General features: G+C 36.2%; 1 protein-coding gene across 3 annotated transcripts in view; it reads left to right on the top strand.

Moving 5' to 3' along the window:
• The window catches only part of ttll5 (tubulin tyrosine ligase-like family, member 5), an 80,799-nt gene that overhangs the window by 22,114 nt on the left and 35,023 nt on the right, over window positions 1-23,662 (top strand). Inside the window, exons 13-28 of one of the 3 annotated variants that reach the window (XM_007257345.3) lie at window positions 3,231-3,312; window positions 5,805-5,866; window positions 8,862-8,953; window positions 10,012-10,047; window positions 11,367-11,456; window positions 12,139-12,230; window positions 12,526-12,588; window positions 12,954-12,986; window positions 13,422-13,573; window positions 13,684-13,894; window positions 15,953-16,070; window positions 16,447-16,593; window positions 16,831-16,925; window positions 17,036-17,190; window positions 17,864-18,655; window positions 18,759-18,940. In XM_007257345.3, coding sequence (XP_007257407.3) covers window positions 3,231-3,312; window positions 5,805-5,866; window positions 8,862-8,953; window positions 10,012-10,047; window positions 11,367-11,456; window positions 12,139-12,230; window positions 12,526-12,588; window positions 12,954-12,986; window positions 13,422-13,573; window positions 13,684-13,894; window positions 15,953-16,070; window positions 16,447-16,593; window positions 16,831-16,925; window positions 17,036-17,190; window positions 17,864-18,655; window positions 18,759-18,940 — 2,402 coding nt within the window. Of the gene's footprint in view, window positions 1-3,230; window positions 3,313-5,804; window positions 5,867-8,861; window positions 8,954-10,011; window positions 10,048-11,360; window positions 11,457-12,138; window positions 12,231-12,525; window positions 12,589-12,953; window positions 12,987-13,421; window positions 13,574-13,683; window positions 13,895-15,952; window positions 16,071-16,446; window positions 16,594-16,830; window positions 16,926-17,035; window positions 17,191-17,863; window positions 18,656-18,758; window positions 18,941-23,662 lie in introns of all 3 variants that reach the window. The other 2 variants (XM_007257344.3, XM_007257346.3) reach the window with 2 other exon arrangements.

The raw sequence follows: 23,662 nt of genomic DNA, 5'->3' as shown, positions 1-23,662 counted from the left end.
AAGTAATTTAGATACAGTGTTCCTGTTAGCCTTGTTTCACAGAACACAGTGGTGTTTATAGGCAGTCTTGACATTTTTTAACCATTTAAAGTCCTGCTTAGCATTTTTGGTAAAGCACATTTTGAGACACTAAAGGGTCGGTTTCATGGACAGGGATTAAGCCTAGTTATGGTCCATATTTGCCTTTCCGTAAAAAAAAATTGTTGTGTAATCCAGGACTAGGCATAATCCCAGTCTGGGAAAAGTGTTGAAATTTAGTACAGCCTGATTGTGCCATCTATACTAATCAGTCGAGATACATCAAAATACAAGTATCCACTGGGGGATGCTCTGTCTGTCACTAGTATAGTTTTTTTATAGTTTTGATTATTGAATGGTAACTTTTTTTTTGCTGAATTTGTGATTGGTGTTCTGATTTTATAACAAAGTGTATTTTCAAACGTTTGATATATATGGAGCTTAATTCAACTGAAATCTCTAGTAAGAATAAAGTTAACAAATGGTTTACATTATTGCCCCAAACAAGTGAAAAAAAAATAAAAATAATAATTTTTCACTTTTTTTTCTTTGCGAGGATGATAAAGGGTTAAGGAATACAATTTGTTGTAGTCTGTTCAGCTTGTATTCTTTCAGTAAAATTTACTTTATATAAATTATGACATTTATAGCTCTTGTTCATAAAATCTGGGGGATTTGCTGGATTTAGAGACCTCTGTGATTCTGTGATGATGAGTGTGTAATTGCACTGAGCATCTGGATAAGTACTTTAAAAATGAGGTCGTCTGAGTTGTATTAAAAAAAACTGCAATGAAAATAACAGTTAAAATTGTCTGAGAATATTAACTCGCATGCTAATAATGCTATACAGGTACTACACTTGTACTGCACTGTACGTTACGTTACATAATCCACAGCAATTACCTTATCGTATCTATTTTATAAAGAAAAAAATCTAACTCAGCATCATTTTTGAATAATTTTAGGTCACATATTTCACAAGCGAGGACTCTGTCACACTTTCATTTAGCTTGCCAGATTTGTTTAGTTCTAATTCTGCAATTCTTTGGTGTGAAGTGGGTAAATGAGCATATAAAGATATAAAGTTTACTGTTCTGATCTCTGATGTATCATGTGTGCGGTAGTAGTTATGGTATTAGTGCCTTTAGCGGTGCCACGGTTACTAATCTGACTAGCATATGGTACCAGATCCTCTTTCAGAGGGTGTGCATGTAAGTAAATGTATGATGTTTCCAGAAAAAGTCCTGTGAAAACCTACCAGACCACTCTGTAGAATAAATACTGTATATTAAACGTTGCAGGGATGGTCAAGCTAAGACAATGATACTATGAATTAAAATTACATGTCCCTTCCCCACTAAGGAATAGTACTGCTTTTATTTAAAAATAAAAAATCTTAAGGATTGCTGCTTTAATAAGAATAACATTAGAGCTACATTGTAAAGTGAGCTTAGTTTAACACACATCTAATAATATAATTAGATTATTCCTCCCATCAGTATTCACATTAAGGAGTAATTTAATCTGAAATGAGGAATATTCCATTGCTGCTGCTCTCGAGGGGTGACTGGTGACCACCCTCCTAATGTTTATCCAGTAGTGTGAGAGCATGGCAGTGAAATCATATGATCCCACCAGAGACACATACACACACAAAAAAGACACTCTTACCATAATAGCAGAGCTCAGCTGTTTGAGAGCAGAGAGTAAAAAGAGCAGAGAGAGTTCATTTGAGCTCAGGGAACTCCCTCTCAGTTGGGTAAAAGGCTTTATTGTACGACTCTCTTTGACTGAGAGGCTTAAGATAGGGATAAATAGTGCAGAGACTGTGAATTTGCCAGGTGCCTTTTCACACTTGGAAAATAGTTTTCCAGCTTTTCCTCGACGTGGCAATAATGGGGAGGGGTGCGGATGTACAGTTTAATATTTATCTTTCTGTAAGGATATTTAAAGATGTGAATGTGTTACAAATGCAGTCTTTTAAGTGGTCATTTTTATGACTGTAATTCAAGATTCAAAGAGTTTATTGTCATGTACACAGTAATAAACAACTTTCCTCGTACAATGAAATTCTCTTTTTTGTTTCACACCAAGTATGCCACATAAAGAGAAAAGTAGAAAATAAAAGTACAACAAAGCACGAAATTACAAACCAAATAACCAAATACTTAAAAATACTTAATTTGTGTACTTATTATTGTTTTGCAGAATGTAACACACCATTTAAGTTAAGTTTTCTTTTATCCTGTATCCTTTAAAAAAATAATCAATTCTTTAACACATTATATCAAATCGTATGTATCATATTATTTTCATAACCAACATAAATGGACTAATAGTGCTATTAATAAAAATGTAACTGCTTTTAAAAACTTAACAATGGTTGTTTTTTTTAATTATTAAAATTATAGCTATATCCAATCCAACAAAACAAATTTTGTCTTAAAAAGGAAGTCATGGATTTTTTTTATATGGTTTTAGGAATCATCCATGTGCTCGCTGTATGCAAACAAATGAATGGGATGGGACTTGATTTTGTAGTTTTTTTTGTTATTGATAAAATCATTGACAGCAACAATAAGTGATGTTAAATAGAAGTCAGCAGAATAAGAAGAAGGACAGAAGCACTCCCTTGTGTTTCTGTTGTTCAGCTGTTTCAGATTTGGTTACTAGCATTTAATATGAGGAATAGCTGTGCTTCTTTTATAATTACAATAAGGACACTAAGGTACTATTAAGGACACCTTTACTGTATACACTCTATTGCTTAAAACTAAAAAGCCTTGTATCTGATTTTCAGAACAGCTGTTTCTTTATAAAAGTCTGCTGAAGGCACACTTCTGCTATTTTAGATTTATCTGAACCATCCATGCCACATGTTGGCCCATGAAATTTGGCCCATATTTGCTTTGAAAATGGTTTCTAATAACATTTTTATTGAGTTCATGAATGCGTCTGTAAATGTTTCCTATCCTGGTCTGTGTTTAATCTTTCTGTTTAAATGTTGAGTATTCTGAATTTAATCCATGCCGTTCCTAGTTGCTGTTTTTTGATTAAATTCAAATAAATGGATATTTAATATGGGCAAAATCAGTAGCAGACAGCATGCATGCAGGCTGCATGTATAGCCCAAGATCATTCCCCTTCAGTGTAACTGGCCTTGTAACTTCTCTTCTGTCCACTGAACTCTGTGTGTGTGTTTCTGTTTTCAGAGCTGTATGGTTTTGATGTTCTCATTGATTCCAACCTCAAGCCATGGCTCTTGGAAGTCAACCTCTCTCCATCATTGGCGTGGTGAGTGACAGATCAGTTTTGACATTATGAGCTCATACTTCTATACATTTAGTTTTCCATTTTGTTGTGTGTTTTTAGATAGCTCACATATTTCCTTTAGAATGTTTTTTATTACTATTTTTCCGTCCCCAATGGGAAGTTCACATTACTAGGCTAAAGTGACTTAAATCTGTTTAAAAACTATGTGGACAATGTTTAAAAATCTTTTTAGATCAGATACCCGTCTGACTTATTTGTGAATTTTAATGTCAGATCGGATTTTATGCATGTTTTTGTTTGTACAGATTATTTCCAATCAAGACCAAGGGGAGAGATCACATAACTCGAAACTAAAGATCAAATTATGATTTCAAAAACAGATTTTAAATCGCTGATGTAATTTGATTAAAATCTCATGACTGGTTTGTAGGGTTCGGTGCAAAATAAGATTTTCTAGCTTGTTCTTGCTTTTGCAGGTGGATATTTGCCACTAGCAAGCTAATATGTTGAAGGAAAAATGTGTTTACATTACTGACAGATACACTTACGTTTATGATTGTAAGCCATCAAAATGGCCAATTCCAATCAGAGCAAAAAAAATGAATTTATTGTAATGTTTTACTGTGAACCTAGCCTCTGTAATGTCCCATTTTGTCATAGATTGAGAATAGTTTGAGAACCCTGCATGATCAGTACTTATTAATGTAATATACATATTCATGTACTGACTTTAAAATGTGTAACATTGAGGCACATGGGGCAACATGAGAAATACTCAAAAATGAGCTAACTATGCAACTCCCACAGCATTGACAAAAAACAAATTGTTATTATTAATATTATTATTGTTACTCATTATTCATAATTGAGGTCAAATGTTTAGTTAATTATGATGTTGGTCTGAGGTGATATTGCCCAGCTTTACCAGGATTGCAGAAAATTTTGCTTGCTACTGTTTTGTTTTATTTCAGCACAGCCAGGCGCACAAGCTAATCCCTCCTAAATGGCCAGTTCACAGTGAATGCCCAAAACTGTCCTGAAAAATGTCATGAGCAGCTAAGCTCGAAAGGGGCTTGGCAGGCCTGTGTTTTTGACCAGGGCTTCAGAAGTTGTGATTCATCATAACCCTTTACCTGCGTTTTCAAATTATAGCAGGCTGTACTTTTAAGGACGATTTAATTCCAGACTGCTGGCAATATCACAACTAAAATATGAACAACTGCATAAAACATCTGTTTGATTCTTTCTTCAAAGTTGACATTTGTGCAGCAACAGCTGGGTGTGTCTAACTGAAAACACAGATAGGTGAACATATACAAGCGGGTTAGATCCACCCATGTGCTTTTCACAGTTTGTTAAAAACCCAGACTCAAAGACAGCCTTCATGCTGGTTTGGCAAATGGAAAAAGAAATTCCTAATGAACTCTCAAACAAGTCAAGGGTTTTCCCCCCAAACACTACTCTGCCTGTAAGCATACTGTAAACATGCCTATAAACATGTTGTACAGTGATTCTTAAAATAGCCCAGCTTCTGTGACATTTAACTGAAATGGTTAAGTTTACTGCATTTTCACTTTTAGTGTCAATAAATTTTTGTTCAGCTAGATTTAAACTTTTATGTCATTTGCTTCTTGAAAAACAACCGTGGCCGTCTTTTCCAGGGTAATAAAATGTCACTTAAATGTGAAACGTGTTCCCACTATTACCCTGTAATTGCCATTTAGCCTTTGCCATGGAAAGGGTTCAGTTGTGTAACACATGTCTCACATGTCTCTAATTTGGGCCTTTGGAATTGAATTTTTTGATTATCTTTGTTAATAAAAAAATATTTCAATTTAAGCCGAGATTGTAGAAATTAAGATGGAGTAAGGCAGACACTTTTAGACATATAGTAGTTTAAATACAATTTCATTATTATCTGAATTACACTGACAAAGCAACGGTTGTGGGACAGGAACTAGATTCCGTAGTCCCATGACTTTCGTCATGTCTCCTGATACTGCATTGACCTGTGGGTTTTGTGTTTGGTGCATCCATTATTGAATGTGAATGGGATTTTATCCAAAGTTGCTTGTCTTTTTAAATGAACAATTCTTGCCAGATGCTGCTGGTCACAATCATTAGTGCTCACTTTGCTGTCTACTGTGGGTGGTAATGCTTCTATGATATTGAAGAATGTTAAATACCTGCACAACTTCCCATTCACATGGCACTCATTATGAGCACACTGGTCAGTGTTCAGCCTCACTCACAAGTTAACACCTCTCAACTTATACAGATGTGGTTGTTCCCAAGCTGCCCCTGTACTTTCCTACTCGGACTATACAAGCTTTGTATCTGCATATTCAGTGGGTGCAACTTATAGTAGCTGCACAACTTTATTTGAAAGGGAATTTAGACAAAGAGTATATTAGTCGTACAGTATAGTGCAGATGTACATCACACTGTATTTACTGTATTTATTTGTGTTGCGTGTAGTCACTTTTGTAATGTTTGTGTTTCCATACTTTTAGTGATGCTCCCCTTGATCTGAAGATAAAGGCCAGCATGATCTCAGATATGTTCTCGCTTGTGGGTAAGTTTTTGTCTTCCACTTTCTGATAATTATTATAGAGCTACTCCTTCACCATTTTATCTGCACTTGTTACATGTACTTACTTACGTTGTATGTAGGCCAACCACAATCAAAAACAATTGTGATAAATTATATTATTATTGTTATATTGTAAGACTATTTTACGCTGCTGATGTAATTATAATGTAATGGCATAAAAATCCATTTGCCTCAATTTAAAGAGCATTGAACGTTTTTAAATATTATTATTTAAGGAGATTGGTACTGCCTGTCAAATGTGCTGCATATTTTTTAAATACTGTTCTTTTTTACGTGGTTGTGGTGGCTTACAGGAGCTGTTTCCATTGGTAGCTCCACAACGAGCTAAACTTTCCCATCTGTTTTAGGGTAATACCCAACTTTAGTTCTTTTTCCACCAGAAAGATGAGCCGAAATGGGATTGCAGCAAAGTATTGGGCATTTACAGCTTGGGAATAACACAAAAATAAACTGAGTGCCCGTGTAACCAGAAATAAAAAACAAAAACGAGAGAATAAAGATTACGTTACTCATTGTGCATGCTGCACTTTTTTCCTACAAAATAGATGGTGCTGCTGCTCACAGATTGAGCTCCGCCTCCAACAGAAAGCAGATAGATGAACATAACTGCATGTCTGGATAAAATATTGGTGACATTAATTCTTATGTAATTCTTATATTGAGGGCAGCAAATATTGTTTAATAAATCAATACAGACTTGCCTACTTGTATTATGTACTGAATGTATTTATTGAAGAGTATCAGAAAGGGGCCTATCAGTGCTGAGTGTCAGCATTATTGGTAGGCTCTATGTTGCTTTCACCTGTAAAATAGGCACTGGAAATATTGAAGGAGTGCCAGTGTGCTGTGGAAAATTTATTATGCCCTCCTTCCATCCACAAGATTTAGCCTGAAGCAGGCTCTCCTGCAGTTGTGTTTTTAAGTGTGTGTCTCTTTGTTTATGGAGTTTCTCACGTTGCTCACTCCATATTGCAGAAGGGTATGAAACCACTAAACGTTCTGTTGCTTGCTGGTGGTTTTCATTCATGAGCCAGAGAAGCATTGTTTCTGTCCTGAGCATTATTTCATATTCAGTAAATGTTGTCGATTCGGGTTAAAATAGAACGTCACAAATGATCCCCAGTGTTTTGGGAGAAAACCACAGGCATTATTCATTAGCATTAGATGATTTCTTTGATGGATTTGTTAACAGAAGGGTATGTTATCGTGTCATTAATCTGTTATGGCTTGGCTAAAGAATAGCTGAATCTTAAGTCATTAATTCAGAGTAACATTCAGGCATGTAGATAGGAATATATGCACAGTATATGTTTACAAAACAGATTTTAACTTTATTATACTAATCTCTTTCCCAAAGGGCACTAAATATTTCCAGACATTCCTCAGGCTAGTCATAAATTGTCTGTAGATATGCAATTAGGCCTCCTGATTTGATTGGAGAATAAAGGTATCCTTTGTATTGTTAAAGAAATCAACTTGTCCATTGCATTTATAATATAATTATAATACACAGTGTTTTAAATTTATTTTGCTTTTTGTTTCAATGGTCTCAGTATGAACCCACAGTATGAAAATACTTTGTTTTGTTTGCTCAACTTAATTTCATTTGTAAATATTCAGTAAATCTCTTCCAATCTGCACGTTGCAACTCAAAAAAGCTAGGACAGGCTCAATTTAGGGCTTGTAATTAAGTAAAAAGAAACTAAATAAGGAAGTGAAGTGATTACATTTCAAACAGTTGATGTCAACAGGTGATTGTAATCATGACTTATCCACAAAAGGCAAAGTTTTTCAGTATCAAAGATGGGAAGAGGATCTCCAGTATGTAAGAAATGCATGAAGAAATTATAACATTTTTAAAATACTGTTTCTCAAAGACTGTGCAAAACAAAAAGCATTATGTTAATCATGTTTAGAGGTGGTGATTACTTTTCTGGGCACAGAGGAATCTAATATGGATCATTACACTGTAGAAAAGTATTTTAATTGTTATAAGAAGACAACCAACATTATAAAGTAGTAAATACTTTATTGTCAAAATATTGGAATGGATTGCAGGCCTGCAATGCAGGAATGCATGTATATTAAGAAATTAAATGGACAGATAAAACATGAAATATCTTCAATTCATATGGCCTTCAATGAAATTTAATGCAAGAAACTCTGCTATTTTCTTCTATACTGTCCTAATGTTTTCTGATTTGGGATTGTATTTGTCTTTAGTTGTTTGATCTACATAGATCACATGTAGTAATTTGTACTATATGTGATCTATGCTTGTAGCTCGTAATTTAGCATTTCTTTTAGTTATATAACAAAACAGAAATGTCTAGAGTTGCCTTTGTGACCGATTCCCTTGATGCCAGGGGAGTGATGCATAGTAATGGCTGTTCAGTGCAGTTGTCAGCTCATGGTTCCAGTTTATTGCCCCCAGGACACATTAGGAGAGATGGGGTGCTCATAAATTGCTAGTTTTTGTTGGATGGATGCATTAGTGGCGCCAGCGGGGGGGTGGGATGATGGAGGGAATGGGTGTATGTGTGTTAAACATACTCCATCCATTTTCCTCCAAATAAACCCTGATAGTGCTGGGCTGTGTCCCAGTCCTGTAAATAGTGACAGTATGCCAATAGCAACAGTGCTGGCATTATTCTCTTATAGCACTCTCAGGTTTGTTTTAGCCTGCCATGTTTTGAAGAATTGCTACATGCAGATTGTAGACTGACAACTTGGATGCAGAAGTGCAGAAACCAGCGGGGATTAAATGTCAGTTAAGTAGAATGATTATGCTTTGTGTCCCAGAAATGTTTAAAACCTTTGAGATTATTTTGATGCTCGTAGCACCTTACTTATTACAGATGCCTTACAGAGTAATATTTTATCAAAGCAGTGTCAAGACCAGATATGTTGTTATTAGTCATGCATTTAATAAACATGAATTGTTTTCTGCTTCCAGGGTTTGTATGTCAAGACCCTGTTGTAAAGCAGATGAGGTCAGATAAAGCTGGTCTTGACAGCAGTGTGAAGAACCAGACCCAAAAAACTCAGGTATGTGCTGTGATTGATCTCTAAACTCTCCAGTTTTCCCAGTCAAAACCTTTTCCAGCACGTTAACTCACTTATAAATTCACTGTGCTGACGGCCTGCGGTGATTGATGTCTACAACAGTGCGAAGCATTGCTTTGTTATTAAATCTGGAAAAATGGAGTTTAATCCATCTGAAGTGAGGCCTTCTTTCATATTAGCATCATGCTAAATGGCATATTTGACATTTTATGTTTATCTAACTGTCATTCTTGCATGCTTCTTTTAGTTTGAGGATTTTTATTTCCATAAGGTTGTCTCTCTCATAGGAGTAGTCTTGAAAGATGTGCCAAGTTACGATGACTACATTGCTTAGAGACAATGTATATGTACTGAACTATAAAATCATTTTTTCATCTGACTGATGTTTTTTTTTCTATTGCTGTGTTTCTATTGCGGTGCACACAATTTGTAATTTTAACATCATTATCATTAAATTCACAACCAAAAATATATTCAATACACACCAATAACATTTTCTAATCTCAGGCGAAACATCCTAATTAATATTATTCTTTTTATTTTGACTTGGGCACCATATTTAAACCTTAAAATGACTGGATGCTGTATGATTGGGTGATAAATTTTAGTCATTATAAAATCACATCACAACGGATGCTCTCAAAAACATGGGGGCAAAAATTTCAAGTAATTAACTCTTTTTTTTGTTCAACAATTTTTATGTTGAATTATCTCATCAGACCCATTTTTATAGAATGGTCCTACTGCTATACCCATGCCCAGGCAAGCCTAGAGTACAAACTCAGATCAGATCAGACATTTACTTTTTTGTACCTTAGAACTACTCAAGAAGCCCAGATAGATGTCTGAGGATGTGTTTGTTGTGAACACCACTGTAGATCAACACTGCAGAGTAAACTGTATTCTGTATTCTTGCATAGATGTTGGAGTATCTTGCCTGTAACAACATCATAGTTGGTGTTTTGGCTCTTTAGGAGCACATTTGTTTATCCCTCCCATGATGCTGTTTGTCTCATTGCTTGTTGCCTTATGTCCTGTAGCGCAGTTTCTCTGCACAGTCTGCTAAATCCAAAGTGGTGAGTATTCTACCTCTTAATGTAAAAGCAATAGACTAATAAAATCTTATTTTTGTTGTCTCTCTCTCTCCTGTGCCTCACCACCATCCTGACCTATTATTGGTAAGAGATTGCAATTTGCGTGGTCTTTTGAAGTCATTTTTATCTTCTGTTATAAGTAGAAAAAGCTCTTTTTTTTATTCACCACATTTCCTTGTCTTAAATTAATGGTCAGTGTTTACATTGATTTAATGTAAAAATAGCATTATAAAAAGAAGAACTCTAAATGCTGAAACGCTTGGAGTGAGATGCTGATGTTACACTTTTTCGTGTTTTAGGGCATTTTATTTAAGAATTTAAATGAAAAAAGTCACTAAAGTCTTTAGATGTGTTTCTTTTCTCCTTTCCCTTCTGACTTTTTGATTAGAGGCCATGTGTAAGATTATTTCAGAGGATTACAATTCAGTCTTTGGCTGCCATGATAGCCTGGCACCAGTCAGACAAATTAAATGTAATCCCTGTATTATTTAAGATGACAAATGCAGCCAGCGATCCTCAGGGGTCAGACGATGGTTCCTGGCACTTGGTCAAAAGCCTAGTTAGAGCCGTCAATCTCCTGTGGCAATGCTTACCATTAGCAGGGGAGGGCAGGGAATAGTGCCAGGCGGGTATGCCAAAGGAGATGGAACGTGACATTTATTTAACCAACCAAGAAGATTCCCCTTACAGTGAGGGTTTTTTTTTTTAGTTGCTGTTGTTGACTTAAATGTCTATAGGTAAACTTTAACTTTGCTTAAATAGTACTTTTGTAGTTATAACATTTACATTTGAATGTTTTAAAAATGTGAGCTTGAAATCATAATAAATATTAAGGGGGAGGGGGAGGGCGCCTCAATCTGTCCGTCTGCTAAATCTATCCTGGTCGGAAAATCTTACTCCAAGATTCCATACAGCCAGCTATCATTTGTCCAGGGCCCTGAGTTTGCTTTATGGAATTTATTGAGTAAATGTTTCTTAAAAAATCAAAACATTTGCTCACGAGGCATTACCACTATTATTTAAAAACATGTTGTACCATTCAAGACAGTTATGTGGGCAGTCTGATGTGCTTCATAGTTCAAAATACATAATCATTAATAAGATTTAATGCACTGTTATGATGTAATTCCGAGTCTGTTTTGACATATTAGTGACAGGCTCAAATTTTTTGGCTTTTTGCGCATATGCAGATAATATATTAGTATTAAGAACAGTAGAGAAACAGGAATGCATTTGTTAGTGGTCTGCAAGCAGAGTAAACAAGTATATTGATATTTCAACCTTTCCTTATCCAGCATCAGAGGCCTCTATCTGCCACTGATACTGATGCTGATCAAAAGGAGAAACAGGGAGGCAAGCAAGTGGAAAGATTGGACTTGACCGCAGAGGAGGTAATGTTTAATAGTAAATCCTATTATTATAACAAATGAACCTTTTTCCCCTCATATAAACAAATTGTTTCTGTTTGTGATCTAATGGGAATCATAGTTGAACATGGTAACCAGTGTACCATTCATGCTATATTCACATAGGAAGTAAAAGTAACCCAAATACAACCATTTTTAAAATATGTGATCTTTATGGCAAGTTATTTGCAGAAAAAAAGGATAAAAACAGTTTAGGAGCTTTTCAGTGGCTAAATAACAAGATGACATGTCTCATCAGGTCTCTCTTCAAATGAAAAAAGAAGGTAACTGCTCTGTTCCTTGAATTCCTTAAATAATGATTGAATGGCCGAATAAAAACACAGGAAGCTGTGTTTGCAGTGTCAACAGAAAATAAAAAGAAATCAAAGATGCAACTTTACCTGCTGTGTGAAATGTAGCCTGTACCATACAGATACAATACAGAGAAAATCATTATATGAACTTTAAAAAAAACTATATTATATATTATATTAGAATAAAACAAATAAACAAACACAATAGAGTTACAGTAATAAAGAATCCCTTGTTTTTAGTTATACATATAGGAGAGCACAACACCTTCCCCAGTGCTTTCCTTTGTGCTTTGTTCCTGTTGAATTTGATCCTTAATGTCATGTTGCTTCACTCCACTGCTTCACTTGGCCAGGCTAAAGTCTTGAGAAGGACACAGGAGGAGCATGAGAGGAGAGGTGGATTCATCCGCATTTTTCCCACACCGCAAACTTGGGAGCTCTACAGGTTAGAGGAAACTGATGTTGACAAGAAAAAAGTACAAACCTTTTAGATTTCCTGTCATACTGTGAATTGCCCCACTCATTTGAGGGGGAAAGTCTTCCCAAACATGAAAAATATATTAAATTGTATAACGATCACATTCAGTTCTGAGAAGTTCAGTTCAACCCTTTCTCTTTTTAGAGTTGGACATTTAGAAAACACTCAGTTCTCAGCAGCTGCTGATGCTATTTTTCTAAGGTTTTGGGTGAAATGAGTTATGTAATAATGTTCTTGCTCTCTGCATTTGTCCCTGTCTCAGTGGTTATCTGGAATACAAGACATCTATGAACTCCATGTTGGCTAATAAACTTTTCCATGGAAGGTGAGCTTTTCCACTGTGGTTGGGAGCGTTCTTGAGGGAAGTTTGGTCTGTATTTTAGGTTTTTTAGTTGATATTTTGTCTAGAGATGAATAGGTGGGGGTAACAATATATGTACACTACGAGCAGAGTGTTAGCTTTTCCAGACTGTCTATGTGGCAGTGTGGCCTGGGTTGCTTCGTGTCAAAAAAAAAAGTGTATAGTAAAAAAAAAACTGATATATGATACTATAAAGAATTTTTAAGAAGTGTTTCTTAAAATACTTTTTGTATTATATTAAAACATTACGGTTATTGTTTGTGTGTCTGATCTAGTCCTGTTATTAAGAAAGACGACTTCTAAAATGTAATTTGTTCTTTGTTCCTCAGGTCAGAAAAAACATCTGTGGCATCAAAGTCTAGGTTAGCACATTAAATTACATCTAAAAAAGAACTGACTAGTTTTCATTTCTTTCCTTACTCAATGTAGTCAGTCTGCACGAAAGAAAAATATATATATCCTTCAGATCAAACCAACCAAAAACTACACTGACATACTTGGGAGGATACTGTTTTTTCTCTGTTCTTAAATTAGCTCTGGAGTTTTTCTCTGTGATGAAAATGGTGGTAATTGTAATCTGAACTACCAAACTATCAGGTGTACTCTTTAGGTTTGACCTAAAAGCCGGTATATTATCCAGATAATTAGTACACCTATGAATGAATGCCATCTCTGCCATGGACGCATGTTAAATTGGCCAGAAATATGCATATTTATTTGACATAATGTAACTTATGATGTGAATTTGTTTTTGGTAACTGCGTGTGTAATATTGAGTATATTTTTGTACTCCATAGGAATAAGTTGAAAGGTAATGTGCCTTCAGAGGTGGACTCACGTACGACCTGTCACGTAGTTCAATATGAAAGAAAACTGCTTACACTGGAGGCCCGACGACGCAGACAAAGACGCTCAACCGGCCGGGCTACTACTAGAAGCAGGAAAGCAGGTAGAATTAGCAGAACACATTAACCCAGCAATGAAGGAATGGAAATGGCTCTGTACTAACTCAGACTTATCCACACAGAAGCTGTAAAAGCTACTCCCCTCTGTCTACAGGTCAAGGTCTCTCACCATCTTCTCCACACAGCAGTGAGAATGAAGAAGGTGATGAGGGAGAGGAACAAGAGCCACAGGAAACCCAGGAAAAGAAACCAGCACACTCAGACCCTCGACCCTCGAGCCTTCAAACTGAGGAACCCTTCCTAGTTAAAGTCCGGAAACCTAAAGTGGATCTATTAAACATTCTCCAGCAGGGGTGGGACCTTAGGTCAGTGTACACATTTGTCCCCTTAAAATTGATCAGATTTCTAAAGTAACTTTAATAACTAGCTAATTGGATGGGGAACAGTTTAACTGGCCTCTGCATGTTCCATAATATGCATTTTATACATCAGATTTAATGCAAAGCATAAGGATTTTCAACAAGGCATTTCAATGTGTGCTTTCTCTGTGATTCATCAAATTAAGAGTGAAATTTGTTGAAATCCTGATGATAAATGTATGTTTAGCAGTTATCCAAAAAGTATACTAAGTGTGAAAAAAACCTTTTTTATTCTAAGAACAAATGAAATAGTTGTTGATAAGTGGGATGAGTTAAAATACACACCCAGTCTTAATTTCTTCAGGTTCTGCTAAATCTAGTACCAGTACCAAAGTTCTGTTCTAAGTTACAAAGCCATTTCCAAGACTTTGGTTTTGGACAGTGAATCCAAGTGACTTCTATTATCATTTAAATCTAAAAACTTATAATAAAGAATAGATAAAAACAAGCATGTAACCATGGTGGTACAGTAATGTTGTGGATACTTTGCTTGCTACTTCAGGCTCTGAATGCCTGGCTATGTCATTAGTACAGTTTTAGGAAGCCTTTGGCTCCAGTTTCTGATAAAGATGGCACATCCATTTATTATTAGCCATTGAATTATAATTCACTTTTCTCCTTGCATCTTGAAATCATGACTGAAAAAGGGCTAAAAGTTCTAAAATTCTTCATTTCAGTTTAAGGGAGCTTTAACCTTATAATATTTTATTCATGCATTAGTTTAGTTTTAGCTTTTTTGTTCTCATTCTATTGATCATGTATCTCATTTCCAACCCTGGGAAATATTTCAGTAGAAATTCAAAGCCGAACAAAACAAATGTGGAAAAAATTGGCAAACTGCTTAGAAAGATGTCAGATTAAATAAACACAAATGCATACAAACACACACGCACATATATACACACACACACTCACTAGAAGTTAGTGTAAACCTTTTGGGAACTTGAGTTACAGTAAGGAAACTCTCTGCAGAGAGAAAAGCTCTGGACAAAACTCTGGCAGTGCTGCAGTATCGTTTTCAAGCAGTGCTGCAGCATGTTTTCACTCCTTTTGAGCCTTTGAGTCTACCTCATTCACACAGGAAGTGGATCCTTCGCCAGCCAACCAATCCTGCAGGTCAACCCTGACCTCCATGTAGAGAATCTGGCTCCGATTGGCTGCCTAATTGCTGGAGTCAGACTGTCTTTCCTTTGTTTAACATTTTGCAGGATCCTGGAAAGACTTGAAACACATCCACTCCCCCCTCATGTTATGCAATAGCCCTACAAAAATATTTAGACCTGTTCTTTTTATACTGTGACATTAATGAATATTACATACTCCCGTCGAAAGTGTAACAAAGACACCAGTCTCCCCTCGACTTAGAAAGCGCGTCAGAAATGGTAATTTGAGCAGAGAATTATAATGACAAGTCTGAGTTTGTAGAAATTCCTCTGTACTTGGCAGGACTGACAAAGGACCTGAGCAATTAGTATACAGTGTATCATTGTTTGTGTTTGACGGCTTTTTTCAAACCTCTTCTGTTGCATTGTAGTCATACTGCCTATCCCAGGGTCATCTGGGACAGATGAGGAGATAATCAGTCTTCCAAATTATTTTACATCTTTTTTTCCCTGAGGAATAACATCAACATATACTTCGTTGCACTGACACATACCACTGTTTGTTACGTCTGTCATGCCAGACCTGTAAAAACAAATGATGTGCATCAGTGGCGGTGCGTTTAACATTCCTTAGGGCACACATGCACACACACATGTATAGTCTACATTGAATGAGTGTTGATTACTTTTAGGCTTCAGTTTCAAAGAAACTTTAGTGTCAGCCATTGTGTAGTCTTTATTCCTTTTTCATGTCAGTCTCTGCATCTTATTTTGTCTTTATATAAGGATGTTTTCCTCTTTCATGATGTTTTCTGCGTTTTATACTGTCTTACATAGTCCTCCTCCCTATGTCTGTTTTTGATGACCTGCTTAACCTCCTCCACCCCTCTCCACTCTGCAGTAAGGTGCAGGCCCGGATGGCCTTTTCTTCCTACCTCCATCGGGTCCAAATGAGGCTGCTTGCAGAGAGCAGAGCAAACAGTAGCTCTGCTTGGCAAGAGAAGGACAATGACCAAATGGTAAATAGCTTTGGAATATAGAGTTAATTATATGAATTATGCATTTTTTTTAAACAAAAGTAGCAGCAGTCAGTAATTAGTTTTGTAACTGATTGAATCTTTTCTTAAATTCTAACTTTTAAAGCAGCATTATGTAACATTTCTACTAGAAATTATGTTGAAGCTGTAATAGAGAGAGTAGATTGACTAATGTTTTTATTTAAGCTTAGCATACTGATCATCATGCTTAGAACACAAGCTTAGCTTGTCCAGAAATGCATGTGTAAAGCATGTTCTTTAGAAGTGGTAGAATGTCACTTTAGACTCTAGAAATACCAACAACAAATTGTTAAGTGTAATTTTTCCATGCCTGACCCCACTTTCTGTCATCCTGTAGGAACTGGTAATGCGCTTCCTGAAGAGAGCTGCCAGTAACCTGCAGCAGGACATGCGTGTTGTGCTTCCCAGTCGCCAGCTTTCCTTGCCTGACCGTCAACGCATACTGTCTCATCAACTGGGGGAATTCATCCAGTGCTATAACAAGGTTTAGTAAAGAACATTGCACTGGGAAATCCACAGCTAATTTTTCTGAAGATAGGCCTGACAGGATAATTACATAATTGATTTATCCTACAATGTTTAGACATAACCACATATTTTTTCTGACCTTAGAATTGCCCCTTTTATTTACTTGGGGAAAACATGAATTAAAGGGGAAGTCTGTTTTTTTTAAACGATTGTTTAGATAAATCACGCAACTGATTTCCTGTTAAACATCTAGGAGACTGAACAAATGGTGAAAAGTTTGGAGAAGATTAAAGATGATGATCGATGTATTAATCCAAATGTGTTTCAGGAGTTTATTCTGGAAGCAAGGTTGGTGTACTCAGCATTGCTCTTTTTTCCTGAATATCGTACTGATTTCTGTTTTGCAAGCTTCACTTGCCATTTTAATAATCTATTAATCTTGTTCTGCTTCTTCATAGTGAAAGTGACCTAGAAGAAGTCCTCACTTTCTACACGCACAAGAACAAGTCTGCCAGTGTGTTTTTAGGGACCAAGTGTCAGACGTCCAACACGGACAGTAGCAAAGAATGCCGGAAGTGCTCAGGAGAGTCAGCTAAACCTCATGGCAGAAAAAGTAGGTAGTAGGATTTGTAGATTAATATACCTGTATTTCTATATGACCGATTGGTGTACCAGGTACTAGTGTAAAGTTTAAAAACTCCAAAAGCATCGCTGTGTCTGATTCACTCATAGCAGCTCAGTACACAACAATGCCACCATTACTGCAGCCCAATGCACAAATAACAGCTGCTCTGTGGTGATTCTGAACGTTAAAAAAATTAACTATGATAATAAAGTATTCATAGAAACAGATACAGGACTGCAACCTGTAATTATAGAACTGAAAATGCTCCAATATATTCACTTTTAGGTCATAAATAATGTCCAGATTGCAAAACATATTTTCATGTTACCTGGCATCTAAACGTGTGTTGATCTTAGGCGTAACAGCTTAGCTTTATCTGTTAAACTTTTATACATTTATGCAATCTCCCTTCCAAGTACCAAGCATGACTGTGATTTTGTCTAATGTTGCAGTGTTGCAATAATTAGGTCTACCTGAGCAGTGCCACTACTGTGAGTTATGGTCTAGGAAAGCAATAATGACCTAGGGATGAGCAGTATCAGTAAAAAAAAAAACACTTGTCAAATGACTTGGCATGAAGTTTGGTGTTATAAAGATAAGTGTACCTAAGACTATCTTTGTTAATGGTGTTTATCTGCTACTTTTTTTTCCCTCAAACTAGCTCTGATGAATGCCAAAGAGGGTTCTAGTGCTCCGGAATCCTCAGTGTCTTCTGCCAAGGCCAGTCAAGCAAAAAATGAAGAAATTCAAGATGCAACCCAACCTGGAGAGAGCAAAATTGCTGTAACTCTTAGCATGGCCAAGCTTAGTAACTCTGTCCAGAAAAATAGAGATAACAAACACAGTTCATCAAATATTGGTGGAAACAGAAGCAACAAGGGCCAAAGTGGAGATGCAGTGTTTGAAACTGAGCTTCAAGCTGAAGCATTTGCTTCAAATGGCACTAAAAATAATGAAAATAACACAGGAATTACATCAGATGGCGATCATGGGAGTAACAAACCCCACTCCACGAAAATTGTGAGAGTCAGCGAGGTGCAGCCTGAAATTGTGCAAAGTTGTAAAGTCCAGGCCAGGCTTTTGGCTTCCCAGCACACTTCGTCGTATCCTGCAGTCTTAGACTGTGAGCATATCCACCTGCAGCACTGCTTTCCACCATCTGTATCGGAACTTCAACCCCCACCCTACATTCAGCCTCCACCACACCCACATGCTGATCCTCAAAACAAACCACAAACAGCTGTATCTTCCACATCCAGCACCCTTCAGCCTACACGTGTCATGTGGGCTTCATCACGTTCTAATACAGCTGCAAGTGATGTTCTGCAGCGGCTACACGCTTCTCGTTCAGATCAGCCGCCGACTTATGGCATCCCTACTGGAGCATCTTCTAGTCCCGCTGCTGTGAACGTCCACAACCAGAAGCTCTCACGGCCTTCCTCTGCAGGGCAATGTAAATGTTTTATTTACTGACAATAACACATAGTATGGATGTTGTTTTTGTACACTGCCTTTTTTCATCCCCTAAACTACTGTATATTTTACTTGTCCTTTAGTGATTCACAAGGCTAGTAAGCCCAGACCTGGTTCTGCATTAGTGTTGAAGGAGCCAGATTTGCTGTCTTCCCAGGCCCAGTCTAACCAGCAGGCTATTGTGACTGCCCTGAAGAGACTAGTGGAGAAACAAGCAGCTCGCCAGTACAGCACCTCTAGTCACATTAGCCTGCTTACACAACATGTGAGTACCCAGTAATTTACCTGTGCTTTGATAAGTTGGAATAGATGACAAATGACCACTAGTGCCACAAACAAATACTGTAATAGAATACAGCTGTGCAATCTGACCTAAAAGTGCTTAACTCATAGGCTCAAGAGAAATGCTAATGTTAACAAAATATTTTTTTAAAGTACCTGTATATACAGCTCTGGAAACAAAATAAGAGACCACTTAAAAATTATGAGTGTCTTTGATTTTACCGAATTTAAAACCTGAATTTTTGCAACAGGAGTGGCATAAAGTTATCCCAAGGCAGTGTGTAAGACTGGTGAAGGAGAACATGCCAAGATGCATGAAAACTGATTAAAAACCAGGGTTATTCTACCAAACTCTTAAAACTGTATGAATATTAACTTGTTTTCTTAGAATTATTTGAGGTCTGAAAGCTCTGCATTGTTTTTGTTATTTCAGCCATTTCTCATTTTCTTCAAATAAATAATTCTCTAAATGACAATATTTTTGTTTTGAATTTGGGAGAAATGTTGTCCGTAGTTTATAAAATAAACAAAAGCATGCTATAGTTAAATACTAAATATTTGTGTATCTAAGTACATATGCACAAGACAATTGCACACTCTGTGTTAGTTTACTGACTCTGCACTGTATTATGTAGGCTATTTTTTGCAAATGGTTAAATAACATCATCATGCTGCTTTAATTGTTTGGTTCATAATATATGCTGAACTTGTTTTTTTCATAATTTACACAAGGTCTGGTTTTACACTGGTGATAATACATTATTTTTTATCTACCCCTACAGATACTTAAGGTAACACTTTTTGGTGGAGGAACATAACATTTAAACAGTTTATAAAAGGTTCTTATTGTTTTTGTTTAATAAAGACTTAATACCCATTCTGTATATTTTACTGACTGTGTATTAAGCTTGATTTATTTTGAGTTTTAGTAGTAGATACTGTATGAAAAGTTAAGAATTGCATTATTATTTGTGAATTAGTCTCATTAGTAATGAATATAACCTATAGTACCTGAAAACTTGTAAGTTGGGCCTATGTTACTTGTAACCTTTTTCTTTCAATAAATCCTGATGATCCTAAATAAAAAAATTATATAGAGATTATTTATATAGAGAATTTAAACTAACGCACAAATGTACCTATTAGTATCAATCAAATTATTAAAAACAAAAAATATTAGCCTTTGGTTGAGGCAAATGATTCAGTATTACATGATTCCATATAACTTTCATACTATGAGTATGTAAACCTTTGCCTTCAGTATTTGCTGTGAGCCAGTTGCGTAGCAATAATTGCAATATAACATTTCCAGTAACTGTTGATTTAGTCCCTTACATCAGTTTGGATAATCTTTAGCCCATTCCTCCTTAAAAACAACTTCAGTTTTGTGGCTTCAGGTTGTTCTACAACGTTTCTGTTGGATTAAGGTCAGGACTTTGACTTGGCCATTTCGTAACATTAACTTCATTTTTCTTTAATCATTCCTTTGTTGAACAACTTATGTCATTAGGGTCATTGTACTGTTGCATGACCCACATTCTTTAAAGCTTACTGAGAGCGGTTCTAACAGTTTTCTTTAGAATTTGATTCATTTGGAATAAGTATGTTTCATACATCATCACATGCAAATTTATGGTAAAAGTCCATGCTCAATATATAGTATAACAGAGTGGTTAAGGTATATTAGACAAGTAATGCACACTCATTATACCTTCATTTATGTACTGTTAGAGGTTGTGATGAATAAAGCTTAATGCTTAGTGAGTAAATGATTTAGAGTTGTAAAATTGTATCTTAATTGATGAAAGAATGTGACCTTTAAAACTCTAATGTGTGTTTCCTAAAATACACTGTTATCAAGGTTAAAGTTTCTCCCTGAAAATTCCTGAAGGATTTTTTGGGTGTATCTCGTTCAGAAACCTTTTGTACAATATAATGTATACTCTAGTCACTTTAGCTGATTATCATTTGGATAGTAATTGATTGATAATTGTAATAAATAATTGTAACAAATATAATGCTGATAACGTAGTCCGAGTCAAAGATCAGAGAGTCTCAGAAGGTACTGTAGGGATACATCATGGTGTTTGGTGGAGTCGCTGGAGGATACATGTCTGCAGCAGCTCTGTGTGAGGTCTCATTATCAGATGCTCCCCAGGGGAGGTGCTTTCTGTTGATATTTAACAGGCAGGCAGATTTTCTTCTGAGTAATTGATGCTTATAAATAGAAGAATGTGGCAAATTGGCACCAAGTTGGTGTGTAAGAGCTGTATGTGCACTACTACTTGTTTTTTCTATCTATCATTTCTGCCCTGAAGCTTTTTTTAGTGGGAAGACCACTGGCTGAGCTCCCTTCTAATTCCTTCCCTTCCTTTCTCCTCCGCGCAATGTCACTAGACCACACAGACTGCACATTTTTTGCTTCCCCCAGTACTTTACTCTAATGTATACGGTTACATTAGAAGGTGTTTGCTTTGTTTATGGTGGAGAGTTCATTCAGGTCAGCATGGAGACATGGTTACTTTTTAGCATACAGTTTTACGAGTTGCTCAAATACATGAACAGATTTATATTCTGTTTTCTTTCCTTTATTTTGGAATGAAATTAGGTGACTAGTACTTCTAAAGAGTTTATTCATTTGCAAGGCATCATTCTGATGTTCTCAGTTGTGCCTGCAGTTAAACTCAGTTAGAACATTTTGATAGCTTTCTGCTGCATTCAAATTTCATTAGTGTTATAAAGAAAATGCAAGAAAAATACATATAGGAATAGGTGTTTATTATCAAAGGAAATTAAGTTACATTTATCAGTATTTTCTTTACTGTCCCAATTTTTTCTGATTATGGTTGTATCTGGGAAGGAGTGATACTGTTCGCTTTACAGAGGAGTATAAAGGGGGGAAATAAAATCATTGTTAAGTCGTTGTTATGCTCTTACTTCACTTGCTTACAAAGCGTAACAAGTATTTTTAGTGACCACCTTATCATAGTTGGCAATCCTAAAGGGTGAACGCTGTGTTCTCCTGAGCTATGCATGTCAACTGACATCATTTGCCATTGTTAATATCTAAAAGCAAATATCTAAACAGTGGGATAAACAGGGTTTTGCATAGGTATGTGTGATAATAGTAAGATAACTGCTGGAAAACAGCACTTTTGTTGGTGTAAATTTCACAGCAAAATAATTCCAAAGTGTCTCCTGTGTTCTTGGCCGGAAGTGCAAGTGCAGCATGATGACCATCATGAAATAAGCTTTCAGCTTTAGCATGCATCATTAAATCACACCCTTAATACAACTCAGCATAATAACATTTTACTTTCACCTCACGCTCATTTAGCCCCAAATATAGAAGCTGCTCCACGCAAAGATATGCACATTAGAAAAGCTTGCTGCCATCTTGGCTGGTATTCTTTCTACCCAGGAGAATTGAGGCACTAAGATATTTCATTCATCCACCCTCAAGCCTATTTGGCTGGAATAACATCATAGTTTCGCTGACAGGTCTTTTAAATGTGTCTAATCCTGCGCTAAATGGATAATTTGTTGACGATTTGCCCTGTATTTTTAGACCCTTGGTCATGAGAGCAAAAGATAAATAAAAAGAATATGTAGGGTTCTGGAAAAGGGACATACTTTGCATATCTGTCTTAAGTCTAGCAACATATATTTAGCTTTTCAATTAAATCACAGCTGTAGGATGGTCATCTTCTGAGGCATGCAATGTTTGTAATGTGGCTGAGATATGACTGCAATTTCCTGTAGCTCGCGCTGGAGATGTGGCACTGCAGAGTGGCATTTGACCCACAGACAGACTAAATTCAAAAGCTGAGATTTTGTAGCACGTTTAAAAGGTGGTTTGAAACTAGGCACTTTAAAATAAAACAGGTAAAATATGATTATTCTTAACATAACTGTTACATACCAGAAGTCATGGGATAGTCCTCTGTAAACTGATCATAGTATAACCTGTATAAGTAAGTATAAATGTTTTCTTGTGAATTTTGTTTTGCAATGCTTTGTCGATTTTCAATAATCTGTAATTAGATCCAACTGTTCTGATTGTATAAAAAGTATCGAAATTTTGTACACTTTAAGGCGCACTTTAAATCCTTTAATTTTCTGAAAAATCACCAGTGCAATAAAGTGCAGCGTTCATACAGAAGTTTCAGTTTAGGCTTTATCCACTAACCGCACTAAGCTCTAGCTCTTTCCCCGCTCAGAGGTGAATATTATCGGCCTGTAGTGTGCTGCTAAACCTGGCTAGCACTGCTGGAGCAGCATTAGCATTAACCACTAATCGTGCTAAGCTTAACTGTAAATAAACTGAAGCGTTTTACTCACGCAAATAAACAGTTTTCAGGAGAGAAATCTGTGTAGATTAACATCCAGCGCTCGTTTGACTTTAAAAGAAAATGTTTTTTAGAAGTTACATTTTTGTTTATTTAACTTATCTTAGCTTCTTCAGCTGCTGAATTAGAAGGAAAAACATGGCAGCACCCCTGTTCCTTTCTAGTGTGGCATCATGCGCCTAATAATCCACTGTGCATTATGTATGAAAAGAGACCAGAAAATAGATGTTTATTGATAGTGCGCCTTATAATCTGGTGTGCCTTATGTATGTAAAAAATCAGTAAAACAGTAAAAGTTTGCAATATATATCCTTGCTTACAGTATTAAAATATATTTCAATATATGTCTGTAACCT

This window comes from Astyanax mexicanus, chromosome 14, assembly GCF_023375975.1.
Source record: "Astyanax mexicanus isolate ESR-SI-001 chromosome 14, AstMex3_surface, whole genome shotgun sequence".
Lineage (NCBI taxonomy): Eukaryota > Metazoa > Chordata > Actinopteri > Characiformes > Acestrorhamphidae > Astyanax > Astyanax mexicanus.
Note: the sequence above shows the minus strand (reverse complement) of the source record. Positions and strands in the feature narration are given on the sequence as shown.